A 14,104-nucleotide genomic window follows, 5' to 3' on the forward strand; every position below is an offset into this window, starting at 1 on the left:
TGATGTGTGGGCATTGAGAAAGGACTTCAGGTTGAAGAGACGTAAGGTTCTGGAACAATGAAAGGGGCATTTCTCAGTCCTGAGAACAACTCATGGTGTGGATCCTGTGGTGACAACTAACCTGATCCATGAACTGAGTACTGCTTAGAAAGTGCTTGTTGGATTTAGTGGATAGAGCAGGGGAGGGAGCAACCCTTCAGGTATCTGCAGAGCTACCTGCAGGGGAGGGGACTGTAGCCTCCTTTTGCCATCCTCAGCTGGCAGAACAGAGATGCATATGACTACAGGGGGGAGAAGCTTTGGGTTCCTAGTTACCAGAACCTTTTTTAACTGGGTTGAGCATAATGCTCCAGAGAGACTGGACCCCCTACCAGGGAAGCTTCCATGGTGCCCAAGCCTGAGAGAGAGTGTGGGAATGTTTGACCTCTGAACTTTCCTCTACCCGCAGTTCCAGAATCCCAGCATTTCAGTTAGGAGGCTCCAGATATCCAGACATACTATTCATGTCAAGCTGAAAGCAATTTATCACTCCAAAGTTTCTTTCTCATGTTTTAATTCATGATTACTTCAAACCCTCAAGACCTCTGCTTTAAGCACAAATGAGGCTGGAGTGAGCTATCAGATGGGGTACCTCTGGGTATACCCTCATCTGGAGCAGGACTCTCAGAGCAGGCTTGGAGAAATCAGTTTAGGCTTCTTTCTCTCCCCAGAGAGCCAGGACCATCTTGGAGTTTGAGAAAATGTTACCAGAATGGCTGAGAAGCAGATTCCGCATGGGCGAGCTGTGCAAAGTAGCAGATGAGGACTTCCGGCTGTGTCTGCGGTAACAGAGGGAAGGGTTGTGGGGCAGTATTCTTAGACGTGGGTAGGATCAGCAAACAGGAGGTTGGAGCATCCCTGTGTCTGTGGCATTAGAGGAGCTATATAGAACCTGGGACATCCCAAGTGTGTGTGTTTATATCACTGAGATGCGATTCCGAAGCAGTGAGTACAATGGTCACACTTACAGGATCAACGAGGTGAAGTGGACAGAATGGAAAACACACGTGTCCTTCCTTAATGAAGACCCGGGACCCATAAGACGGACAGGTACTGTTGCTTTGAGATGGTGTGGGGTCCTCTTTTGTGGACTTTTAGTGACTTCATGTGAATCAAGGCCAAGAGGCCTGGTTTTCTCACCTGTGAACCTGAAGGTCCTCTCCAGTTCTGATACTCTATAGCACTATTTAGAACAGCTTTTAAGAACTAAGTGATAGGGGATGGGGTATAGCTTAGGTCCTTGGTTCTAGCCTCAGTACCATGGGGGTGGGGGAGATTGTCCTAACACACAGGGACAGGACACAGAAGGATGCACTTCTAAATCTCAACTCTGTTCTCTGCAGCAGATTTAAACAAGATTCAGGATTCTTCCAGGAGCAATAGCAAAACCACCCTCTATGCGTTTGATGAATTAGATGAATTCCCAGAAACGTCGGTGTAGATGCCTGGCTTAAGGCAGATGTGAACACTGTGGTTTGATGCTGCAGGCTGAGCCCTGGTGCTGAAGTGCTATGCAGAGTGCTAAACTAGAAGCAAAATGCTCCTCACATAGACTGGTGGCTGCTGAGGAGTGGCAGTCAGGATCTGAAAGGGAAGCACCTTGGGTTGTGTGACTCCAGAGGTCAGGACAATTCCAAGGCCAGCGGTTCTGAGTCTGGAAGTCTCCTGATGCCCCATGTGAGGAACCTGAGGTTGGCTTGGCTCCAAGACATACGTGCTGGAGAAGGAAGGAACTGGGGTCTGAGGAGTGGGGAGAGTGGTCTCCTCTCTACTACGATCTGTTGTTGGGGCCAGCTCCCGCCCACAGACTCCTTCCTCCTTTATCTCCCCAACTATGACTATGCTTCTTGAATTTGTAGGGGACCCTGTCCCAGCATGTGTAGAGGACCTGAGCTAAGTTGGATCTACTTGGGGGGAGAGGGGAATGAGCTACAGACTGCCCTTGCTGAGCCTCCAGGAAACAGGAAACTGGACTCTATCCTTGGACTGAAATCCAAGGCTAAACCTATCTCCAACTGAGAGATGTTTTAATAGTGTAACTGACACAAAGTTTTTATTTTTAGTTCAGAAAAGCCATTTCAGTTTTGAATGAAAATTACTTCAGATGAAGTAGGCAACTTTAAAAGCTAAGAAATAGATTTTGGGCTTTTGGACTGAATGTAAGTATTATATACTAGGCTTCAGGTGGCCAGGGTCAGGACAATAAACGTTTCCACACACACACACACACACACACACACACACACACACACACACACACACACTACACACACACACTCACACACACACACACACACACTCACACAAATAATAAATAAATAAATAAATAAATAAATAAATAAATAAATAAATAGTGAATGTTTTAAACTATCCATAAAGAGCAACTTTACCCGTTCTCCACATACATTTGTCTTAATGCTCACTAAAGTACTAAAATTCAGAATAAATTCCCTTCTGAAAGCTGNTTTCCACACACACACACACACACACACACACACACACACACACACACACACACACTAAACATTTCCACACACACACACAAAGCCTGAGGGAGACAGGCTGTGATCTGGGGGAAAGGTTTGGGGTCCATCCTCTTTCAGTCTCATCCAGTGCTGGCCTCACTTTATTTGAGTCAGAAATAGCAGCTGACCTATTGAGAGGGTCTTAAAACTCAGAGATGACTAGCAAGCACTCCAGTGTTTCCCACTGGGGAAATCAGCAGTTGCCTAAAACACACTGCTAGTTTTTGTTTACTGTGAATATTGAAACTGTACAAGAGGCTTCTGAGGGAAGAATATCTGCCAGACATAGGGCTTATTTCAGATCCTCAGCCTCAGATTTTTTTTTTTTCTTCTTGAAATTTCAGAGTCAGTTTGGTAGAGTAGAGGTGGAGATTGGAGAATTTCTCCAATGATTAGAACTGAAATATTCTCCCCTGTCCGGACTCCCCTCTCTTCTAACCTACACTCTCCTCCAACCTACACTCTTCTGTTATTTAGTAAAAGGATTCATGTGGAAAGATTTGAGATGGAACTATAGATGACTATGAAGATTTTTTTTTTTATGTTAAATGGGTTGGAAATAAGTTGGGTCTTTAGAAAACTTGGCAATTGTTGAGCTATTCAGACTTGAGACCAGACAAAGCAGTCCACTCTGGCAGGTTTCTCCATTCTAGAAAGTTCCAAGTATCAGCATAGCTGGACAGTTGAAAAGTTGGTCATTCCATCCTGAATGGCCTGGTGGGAGAGATGGCGGTGGATGGTACAGCATGGACAGCTGCCCAGTCTGCAGCAGCCACTACTTGCTCAACCTTCTGGATTCTTTATTGCTCAAAGATCACACTCAAGTAGGGGAAGATGACAAAGCATGTGTCTTTGGAAAAGCAAAAACCTGAGGGGGACATCATGGGAAGAAGGAGAAGAAGTGCTCCTGATGGGCAGAAATAGTGAGAGAACTGGTTTGAGATTTTGGTTCAGTTCAGTAGACAGCTGCTTTGGGAGTTTGGAGGTGTTCAAGAAACGGGCTACCACTTGTTGGGAAGATGTTGAAGAAAGCAATTAGGTGAATCTTAAGATTCTGAGACATTCTACAGACCAGTATTCAATAGCTGGAGTCTCCTTGAGTTATCCTGAACAGAAGTTCCTGTTTAAAGGGCAACCGCTTGTTCTAGGGAGCTGGGATTCCAGCTTTGCATTGCCTTGGAAGGCAGTAGTTCAAACCATGTAGCTTTGCATTTCCCACTTGGATGGAAGGCATGGCAAGTTGGGCAGATAGAAATAACTAGCTTCTCAAGTGTTGTGGAGACTGTTTTCTGTGGATCTGGGTGGAATTTGTTGGCAAACCCATTTCTAAATTGGCTATTCATCTAAATGTGGGGCCCCCCTCGCCCAGATGAAGGCTTTCACCCCAGAGGGTCAAGCTAAGAAGGGTCATCAAAGCAAGGAAAGGCATCTCAACATATGGTGTCTTGCTCAAAAGGACCAAATCCCTCATTATACATATGGGGACTCAGGCTCTGGAATGAACATAGACTTGTTCAAAGTTATGTCAGAGCAGGTGAGGCTAGGATGCCCTGATTTCTGGGCCACAGGGATCTTTCTGCTGTTTTTATCACTGGGTCTTTTTGTAGTTGCCACATTAGGGGGTAGTTTTTTTTTTTCTCTTATGACTTTGAAGTTATCATTGTCCTTACAACCTAATGACAAGTCTAAAGATCCAATGTGCCTAAAGCCACACAATAACAACAAAGATAGCAAGAATACACACACACCACTGACTCTTGTTGGTCTATCAGGACATCTTAAAACTCCATGATTTACATTTCAGTAATTTAGGGGGAAGAGGTTTTCTGGGGATGGGCCTGAGCATGCTTAGGTAGCAGTTACAAGCCCTGTTTTACATCTCAGGAAGAGTTTTGTATTCCAGACATTATGCCACGTGTCTGTCTGGAATAACATGGGTGCTTCCTTCCTTCCTGGTGTGGGGAGAAGGAATAAAAGCTGTACTGTGAAGTCATTGAGCTCTTAGGCATCTGCCCAGAGAGTGCAGTATTATTGCGGTTCCTTTCCTTCCTCAGGGCCTGGTGACTGTCCCCCTTTGCTCTGGATGACGCACAGGGAGACAGGCTCTCACCAGAGTCTGTAAGCCATACTTGACTTCTGCATTGATTTACATGTTGTTATTTTATATGTACTGTGATCCTGGTTCCAGACACAGGATTATTGTTGTATTCTCACAAGATGTGCTGATCATTGTATAACTTAACTTATAGACTTGTTTTTAGTGTTGTTTGTGTGAAACTACATGCTCAAGAAATCATAAAGAGTTGAGACTACTTTGGTCTCATTGAAATACTGTTTTGATTTCTAATAAATATTTATTTTGTCATGCTATGGTCATGTTTCTGTCTTTGCTTTGTATGAATATGAAGACCAACTAGAAATCCTAGAGTGTTTCTTAACAGGAATGGGTAAAGGGAAGTTTAATGTTTGGATCTAAAGCATTTCTCCTAGATCCTGATCAGTGGAGTGGGTGGGTGGGGGAGGGGGCAGCATGCTGCATGTGTCAAAGTGCATACACGGATTCCTATTTTAGTTATTTGATAACTTTGTTTTATTTTCTAAAACGATTTATCCTGGGCTGGAGAGGTGGCTCAGGGGTTAAGTGCACGGGCTATTCTTCCAAAGGACCTGGGTTCAGTTCCCAGCACCAACGTGACAGCTCACACCTGTCTGTAACTCCAGTTCCAGGGGATCTGACACAGATATACATGCAGGCAAAACATCAATACATATGAATAAAACATCAATACATACAAATAAAAATAAATCATTAGAAAATTTAAAAATTCATCAGTTGTCTGGTGCCTGGTTCCATTTTCTAGTAGCTATCTCAAAACTACTACTGTGGCTCTTCACCCTTTCTAGGCCTCTAGTTGGTTTAGTCTCCAAGCTGTCAGTGAAAATGGAAACCATCCAATGGGATATTTTCAAGGTTTGATCATCAAACCTATGATTTTTACTTGTATCCACACCCACCACTACTACTGCTTCCTTGTGATTTTTTTTTTTTTTTAAAGATTCCTGGGAATTTGCACTGTTTTTTTTAAAAAAATATTTATTTTATTTGAGGACAGACACTGTTGCTGTCTTCAGACACACCAGAAGAGGGCATCAGATCCCATTACAGATGGTTGTGAGCCACCATGTGGTTGCAGGGGATTGAACTCCGGACCTTTGGAATGGCAGTCATTGCTCTTAACCGCTGAGTCATCTCTACAGCTCCCTCCTTAATAGATTTTTTCCACTTAATAGATTTATTTTGTAGAAAGGAATGCTTGCATTGAACTAAATTAGCCTATCAGTAGATACAGTGGCACTAGTAATTGTTTTTCTGATTTGTGATTTAGCAATCTCCCACACACTCCTGGGTTTCATTGACTTGGTTTTTAAATCAAATCTCTATTATTTTCCTGGGTCAAATTGAGGAAGTGTCAGTCTTCTGTTTTGGTTTGATAAGATGTAGCATTTTGGTCAGTGCCTTTTACTTTGTGAATATGGGACTGGTGCTGTTCGTGTTGTGCACTGTGAAACCTACTAAGCCTGTGTGGCAGCCCTGATTAGAATCTTCTACTGGAGTTCCCTTTTGTGCTAAGGGTTGTAAATGCCACCCCCAACCCCAGAGGTGCTAACTGTGAAGTCACCATAGGAGTGCTGAGTGCTGTGACATATTGAATGCAAGTTCACCTGTCACTCACTGACTTGGTACACGGTAAGGGACCACCATCTGCCAAAAACTCAGTTTTGTCTGGCTGTGTTAAAGTGGAAGATCTAAAAATGTTCTCTGCAGGTAAGTGACAAGCCTCCTGAAGACAACATAGGTGGAAATGTAGAGATATCAAAAGTTTTGGGAGTCTCCTGAGAAGCCACTTCCCCTCAGGCTTTTTGCTGGGGGATGTGCACAGGCCTTTCAGACATGCCTTGGACCAGCAGCCTTGGCATGTCTCTGACATGCACATCCCAGCACTGTGGCCTTTATCATTGTAGCCTCCAGAGTTCCTCTCTCTGCCTCTCCACACTTGTTCCTCTTGCTGGCACAGTGGCTGTCCATGGCCCCCTATTTCTATCCAAGGGATTTCAACAGCCCGTTCTTCCAGGGAAGCCTTCTAGATGGGCTCACGCTCACCAGATCAGACTTTATTCTTCCATCAAATCTTAATTACAAAAGTTAAAGTGTGCATTTTAAATCGCCGTGGTTTTAGTTTGCAGATTTGATTGTTTCTATCAAGTCTAATTTTTCATGATTCAAACTTTATAGTCTTCAGAATTTCTACTTATATGTGACTTGTCTATGGCCATGATACCCTGAATGGATGCTGTTTAATTAAATGTGAATTTAAAAATTCTTACATGTATTTATTTAGTGTGTGTGTGTGTGTGTGCATGCATGTACAAGCCACAACACACATGTGAAGGTCAGAGGACTATGTTCAGAAGTGGGTTCTCTCCTTCCACCAGGTGGATCCCAGGGGGTCAAACTCTGGTTGTCAGCCATGGCTAGAAGCACCTTTACCTTCTTAACAGCCTGCAGTTTTTTAGGTGTGTGTGTGGGGGGGTATGGGTGTTTTGACTACATGTATGTCTGTGCACCATATATGTGCCTGATGCCCTTGGAGGGCAGAAAAGGGTGTCAGATAACCCGGAAGTAGAATTACAGATAGTTGTGAGCCACCATGTGGGTGCTGGAAATTGAACCCGGGTTCTCTAAAAGAATAACCAATGCTCTTAACTACAGACTCATCTCTCCCACCCCATGTACTATCATTTTAATCTATACATATTGCTGTGTGGTTTTATCACTTTCAGCTACTTTTATTTTGACTGAATCTGTAACAGTCTCAGTATCCATCCGGGTTCCTTATGTATGTATTTTGTGAGGGTGATCACAATGCTGACTGGAGGCATCACTGTTGGGATTAAGCAGCTAATGAATGCAAGCATTTAGCTCAGTGCCTAGTGCCCAATAGCATTTCATCTTTATTTGAGGTTAGCACAAAAGGCCCTTCATGGTCTGCCTCTCCCTCCCCCCACAACCTCCAGACTCATCTTTTGTTTTCTTTCCTCTCTGTCCCCAATGCCCTTCACACTGTTTTACTCCTATATGCCTTCCTTCAAGCTTATTTTCACCCTCCTGAAGTTTCCCCTCCACAGACTGATCTTGCTTTATCCTTTGGTTCCTTCAAAATGCAACTCAGCTTTCATTGTGTATATAAAGCATTTTTAATCTCCATGTCACCTAGTCACCCCTTTGTCCTCCTCCCCTTTCATCCAACCTTAACATTGTCTTTGTTGGTATCTACATTCCAGAATGTGCCAAGGAAGGGTAGAATAAATGTGTGCTCAGAGAAAGTGGATACCAAATATAAGAAAAAAACCAGAACAATAAATGAGATGAAGAGGTTGGCGACATTTGTAGAAGCTGATTTACATGTCACATGTTAGCTATGACATTCAGCAGAAAGAATATATTTCACTCACTCATTTTGGCAAGGCACAAAATAGATGTTGAATATACTGTATATGGGGTAAGATTAGCTTAGTGGGATTATGTCTGGATGAATAATGTGTGTGTGCGTGTGCTCGCACGCATGTGTGTATGCATGTATCTGTGTGTATACTGGACACTCACTGAATCACTGACATTGATTGGTGGTACATCTATTTACCTCTGTATCTATGTATCTTTTCCAGTTAATGCATTATTATGATTACTTTGTGTGTATGTGCTCATATCTGTGTGGACTTTTGTGGAGACAAGAGGCCCATGCTAAGCATCTTCAATTGCTCTCCACTTTATTTTTGATACAGTCTCTGAGTCTTGAGCTAACTGATTTGGCGATACGGCTGGCTGGCGAGGGAGCTGCTTGTCTTCACCTCCCTTGCACGCGGATTGCAGCTGCACGCCATTGTGCCTGGTATCTTATCTGGGTGCCAGGGACTGAACTTAGGTCCCTGCTTGTATGATTGTATGATGAGTACTTTACCAACTAAGCCACTGTCCAGCATCAATGTTAGTATTTTTGATAGATATACTGAATCCATAAATGTGGGTTCCTTGGGGTCCAAATTATGGTATAAAATACTCCTCACATGACTGTTGTGGCTTTAGAGGGGAGGGAAGGGATGTGAGGGTTCTGTGGGGACAGGAAGGGGAGGGAAACAGGGTCTTTTAAGGAGGCTCATGAGAGGGAACAGATTTTGTCACTTGAGGCATGGAAGAACTCCTTAAAACATGTATTTGTTTGTGATCCAGAGTCACCAGTTAGTTTGGGCCACATTTGTACTAGTGCTGACTGCCAAGGACCAGGCCACCGTACCCTGTTGACTATGATTCTGGTGATGGTGTTCTTTTGGAATGATAGTTGGGAGCTGCAAACCATGTATTTCTTTCAGACTTTCCCCCTAAAGCATACTCACCAGCTTCTTGAGGGAGTGTTTCTTGATGTACTCAGGCAGCACTTTTACACCCAGTATCTATTTCCTTTCACATCTCATCTGCAGAAAGGTATGAACTGCCTACAGATATCACATTCATCACTAGAGTTTATGGAATAGACATTTAATAGACTGTCATTAATTCACACACCAGAACTTAAAAACACAAAGTCTGTACTATTAGTTTTGATTAGCACTTATGTATTACTTGAAAACATATAGTCTGTCCTGCTGTGTGCTAAGTTGCACTAGCATGTATTTCAATGTTATGTTCTAAATGTGAATGTTAACAATGTTAACAAGAATATACTGTATAAAGAATAATACAGAAACCAGAAGCACACTTGCCTGTATATAGCTCATCCAAAATATATTTGAAAGATATTCATTAATTTATCCTTTCCTTTCAGAACCTGGCCTGGATGCTTACTGCTTGAGGCACGGGGCCAGGCGCTGAGGAAAAGAACTAGAGTAAGGCACTCTGGTCTTGGAGGTTTACAGAGTTCTAGGTGTTTGCAAGACTCCCATAACTGAGCTTGCAAAGGCTTTTAGTGCAAAGTGGAGCGGATGCTTTTTGCGCTGAGTGTTAGTTTTGTTGTCTTTGCAAATGCTTCTTTTTTTTCATAATATGCAGCTTCATTCACAAACACTGGGTACACGGTACAGTCTCCACCCAGTGGAATAACTTTTCCATCAAGAGACACAAACACAGGATCTCCAGGGTGCAATGGTTTCCAGTCTTGATCCTCTCAGGAGACATCAAAATACATAAATTATGTTTGGGTTTTCCCCCTATTTTTAATTTATCCTGTCAGGCTGTAGATAACTAACATTGTTCATTAAAAAAGACATTCTTTATTAAAGCTATATAATGGGATTGAGCAGTATGTGGGTCTTCTAACACCAATGCTTCTGACCACAGGAGCCCTAGAACATCTCTAGCTTTGCTGTGCTTGCTAAGCATCTGGGAGTTGGCTAAAATAGTTCTCTAGGCCTGGGCAGAGCCTTGGCCTCTGCATCAGCATCACCTGAGATAGAATAGTAGAATTTGGGGCTGGAGAGATGGCTCAGATGTTAAGAGCACTGACTCACCAACCACATGGTGACTCACAACCATTCGTAATGAGATCTGATGCCCTCTTCTGGGGTGTCTGAAGACAGCTACAGTATACTTATAATAAATAAACAAACAAACAAACAAACAAACAAACAAACAAACATTTAAAAAGAAAAGAAAACTATAGCTGGGATTACAGGCTTGTGCCATCAGACCTGGCTGGAGACATTCCTTATGGTGTAGCAACTCCAATGATCTTTCCTAACTTCTGGGACCTGACACTGATCTAGTTGGTTACTGTCCTTAGCCAGTATTCTTGGCCTCTCCAGGATTACTTTAGTATTTTTGAAGGGTGCTACTGATGAAAATACACACTAACAGCCCTATGTTTGAGGCTTCTCTGGCACTGTCAGCTGGCCTTTGTTTTCTGGACTAACACCAGAGGGATTTCTTTCTCTCTACCACACTCTGTCTTAGAGGACCATTGCTCATTGGCTCTCTTCGGTTTCTATTCAGTGTATATGAAGCTATAGGCAGGATATGCTCTATTGGTCTGAATTTATGGGCAGGATGTTTTATGAGGTTGCCTGATGGCTATTAGAGTCATTAAGTATGGATCTGAATTGGATCAGTGGTTTTCAACCACGAATACTCAAACCAATACTGTCAGATTATCTGAGATTCTTGGCACTGTTTTTTAGGAAGCACTCCTTTCTGAAGGGAAATGGAGGGGAAGCATATCTTAGGGAGGAGGGAGGAAGCTGGGAGAGGTAGAGAGAGGGGAAACTGTGGTTGGTTGGGAGGTAGTATATGAAAGAGATCTCTATTTCCAATGAAAAAGAAAGCTCTAATGTGTCTTCGTGGCTGAGAAGCCTAGCATGGCTAGCTTTCTAGGTCTCTTTCACCTCTGGGCTCTAAGGTTCTACACTGGGAGTGGGTGTTCTAGTGTTTGGGACCTTGCTTCTTCCCTGCCTTTCCTTTAACTTCTCCTAATTCCCCTGGGAGCTCCTTGACTCTGATTAATCTGTCGATTAATCTATTGATTAAACCAGGCAAGGGGTGGCACTGGAATTCCAAGGAGAATCATGGGACAGTGGGAGGAATGTCCCAGAAAAACAAGTCCAGGGAAGTGTCAACTATGAGGCCAGCTGTAAAGATCATTAGTAGGAGATCTGCCATGCATAGCTGTGCATCTAGAATCAGACAGTTCTGATTTTTCCATTCCTTTCATGTCACTCTTTCCTTCTCCTCGCCCATCTCCTCTCTTTTGGAGATAAGGTTTCCCATCACAGCCTAAGCTGGCCTCAAATCTGTAATCTCGCTGCATTAACATCCCAAGCATTACAGTTATCAGCCTGTACCATAGCGCCATGCTCAATGTTTATCTTAATTTAAGAATATGAGGGCCTAGAAAATAAAAGCTAGGTTGAAGTGTGGTGGCACACTACTATAATCCCAACTTTGTGAGGCTGAGATAGGAGGATCAGGACTTTGAGCCAGCCTGGGCTACAATGGAATACCCTGTCTCAAAAACCAGCAAAACCAAGCCAAAATTAGAAGCCCATGTATATCATTGTCCTCACTCCTGCACATGGGTAGGAATTTCTTATCCTAGAAGTTTTGTTTGGATGCCTCTCTCACCTCACTGTGAGGTTACAGGATCTGGCCACTATCATTTCTAGATAGTACACTGAACTTCGGTGTTTCCAGATTATCAGTCACATGAGACTATAGGCCACACTCACAGAAGTAACCCTAGAGCCAGCACATAGCACTTGTACTGAGTACTGAGCTAAGGTATGTGTCCCTCCCTGTCACAGTTTGGGATGGGTATTATCTTTCACAGTACAGGTGTTAGAGGCTTGGTTCCTAGAGTGGTGCTATTAAGAAAAGATGTGGGTCTTTAGGAATTGGCTCCTTGTGAAAAACCTTTAGGTCACTGAGGAATTTGGAGGGGGGCTGTCCTGCAGTCAATTTATGTTCTTGTTTGCTTTGCCACAATGCTCCTGCCACAGCTCCAGTACTGTGATCACTCTTGGACTGGAACCTCCAGAATGGTGAGCAGAATAATGCTTTTATCTGTATTAGTTGTTTGTATTTGGTATTTAATTCTAGCAATGGAAAGTGGGCTGATATGATTCTTTAAATACTAATAAGATAATATGCACAAAATGCTGTATGAATGGTCAAATTGTACCTCAAAGTAGAATACTATTATTTTCAGTATTTCAAAAAGACAAATGTTACCTGCAGATTAGGATGAATAACCGCAGCCACGTCTCCACTTTCATTCCTTGGATAATCAACTTTCTCCATTATTTTATAGACGTCAATAGAACAGGGAGGAAATTCTTTTCCTATGGAAAGAAGTGAGATGAGTTAATCACAGCTAAAAAGAAACGTTCTAAGAAAAGGAAGCTGACATTTTAAGGAAGAACGATCAACAGAAAGTGAAGAGTGCTGCAAACCAGTCTGGGGCTCGTACACAGAGAGGCCAAACACTGCCATTACTCTTATCAGTACACTTTCCACAAATCTGTGATGGACAGACACAGAAAGAGAAGATTCACCTATCAGTATTTGCTAGGACCATAGTCAGGGCCACTGGGCTCTCTTCTCTTAGTTTTCCTAGCTGTGTGTTCTTGAACAACAGGTTGGCCTTATGTAGGCTGGAGTTCATTACCTGTCAAATGAAAGTTTAGATGAACTTATGGCAGAGCTCTTCCTTCTGATATCCTATGACTGGGTGTCTTCACAAAGATTGTTAGTGAGCTTGCTGCCTTCAACATAAGGGGTATCTGTCTTAACCTAGGACATTGCACATCTGACAACTTCTGAGGAGGGAGCTCTTTGCATGAAGGGAACCTGCCCAGCAGTAGAGTTCAACCCTAAATATGATGCAAAATTGAACAATCCAGTGCTGACTTGTTCACAGATAGAGGATGTCATCTCTAAGAAAACATTGGAACCTGTGTCTGATGGAGGGTCTAGAATATGCTGTGGTTGGAGCCTAGAGGGAAGTCTTTCCTTAGAGAGGAATTGATATGAAGAGATCTGTTGTTACTTCTAGCTGGCTTTTGCTGTGTAACACACTATCCTAGAACTTAGCAGCTTAAAGGATCTACCTCTACATTGAGCTTGTGATTCTGTGGGTTGGTGGGCAGCTCTTCTGGTTTAGACTGGCTTTGGCTGTCTTGCTGACACATGCAAGGTGAGCTGGCTGCTCAGTGATTTGGGATAGCCACATTCTCATGTCTGGCATTTCATAGGCTGCAGCTTGATCTGTGTAACTGTTATCTGAGGACCTTGAGATTTCCATCCCATAACCTTCCCTTATCGAGGAGGTCAGTACAGACTGAGTCACACAATGGCCATGAAGGGTTCCCAAGAGCAGTAAGGACTAAAGTTCAGAGTGCTAGTCTTTTTCAAGCTTCTGGGTTGTAAAAACTAATTACAATGCCAAGTTAGATTAAAGAAGAGGGAAGAGCTGTTTGGATAATGTAGGGGTAGAGAGGAGTGTTCTGCAGTTGCTACCCCACATCCATATTAAAGGAAACATAAACTGTGGTTTGTAAGCCATGTGTGGTAGTTTGAATAAAAATAGTCCCAATAGGTTCATATATATGATTGCTTGGTAATTGGAGAGTGGCATTACTTGACAGGATAAATGGCCTTGTTGGAAGAAATGCCATTGGAGGCGTGCTTTGGGGTTTCAAAAGCAAGCCAGGCCCAGTATCTCTCACTCTTCTTGCTGCCTGCCAATCCAGATGTAGAACTCTCAGCTACCTCTCCAGCACCATGTCTGTTGCATGTCACCATGTTTCCCACCACAATGATAATGGACTAAACCTCTGGATGTAAGCCAGCCGCAATTAAATGCTCTTTTATAAGAGTTGCCTTGGTTATGGCATCTCTTCACAGCAATATAATACTGACTAAGACACCATGTCTTCTATCAGCTTTGTGGTCTTCTACCTGGATGTATCATTTCTCTTTCTCTCTCTCTCTTTCT

The 14,104-nt window shown here is 43.0% G+C and overlaps 2 protein-coding genes across 6 annotated transcripts in view; one reads left to right on the plus strand and one right to left on the minus strand.

Moving 5' to 3' along the window:
- Window positions 1-1,481, plus strand: part of Trpv3 (transient receptor potential cation channel subfamily V member 3) — a 32,373-nt gene extending 30,892 nt beyond the window's left edge. Inside the window, exons 16-18 of one of the 2 annotated variants that reach the window (XM_021177524.1) lie at window positions 711-823; window positions 1,010-1,089; window positions 1,383-1,481. In XM_021177524.1, the coding sequence (XP_021033183.1) occupies window positions 711-823; window positions 1,010-1,089; window positions 1,383-1,480 (291 nt within the window). In that variant the 3' untranslated portion in view covers window position 1,481. The remainder of the gene's footprint in view (window positions 1-710; window positions 824-1,009; window positions 1,090-1,382) is intronic. The other variant, XM_021177525.1, reaches the window with a different exon arrangement.
- Aspa (aspartoacylase) overlaps window positions 567-14,104 on the minus strand; it is a 26,765-nt gene continuing 13,227 nt past the window's right edge. For 2 of the 4 annotated variants that reach the window (XM_029483807.1, XM_029483806.1), the window contains 2 exons: window positions 12,340-12,449; window positions 9,139-9,781 (listed from right to left, as the gene is read on the minus strand). In XM_029483807.1, the coding sequence (XP_029339667.1) occupies window positions 9,584-9,781; window positions 12,340-12,449 (308 nt within the window). In that variant the 3' untranslated portion in view covers window positions 9,139-9,583. Of the gene's footprint in view, window positions 819-9,000; window positions 9,096-9,138; window positions 9,782-12,339; window positions 12,450-14,104 lie in introns of those variants that run through there. The other 2 variants (XR_003838030.1, XM_029483808.1) reach the window with 2 other exon arrangements.

The sequence above is a fragment of the Mus caroli genome, chromosome 11, assembly GCF_900094665.2.
Source record: "Mus caroli chromosome 11, CAROLI_EIJ_v1.1, whole genome shotgun sequence".
Lineage (NCBI taxonomy): Eukaryota > Metazoa > Chordata > Mammalia > Rodentia > Muridae > Mus > Mus caroli.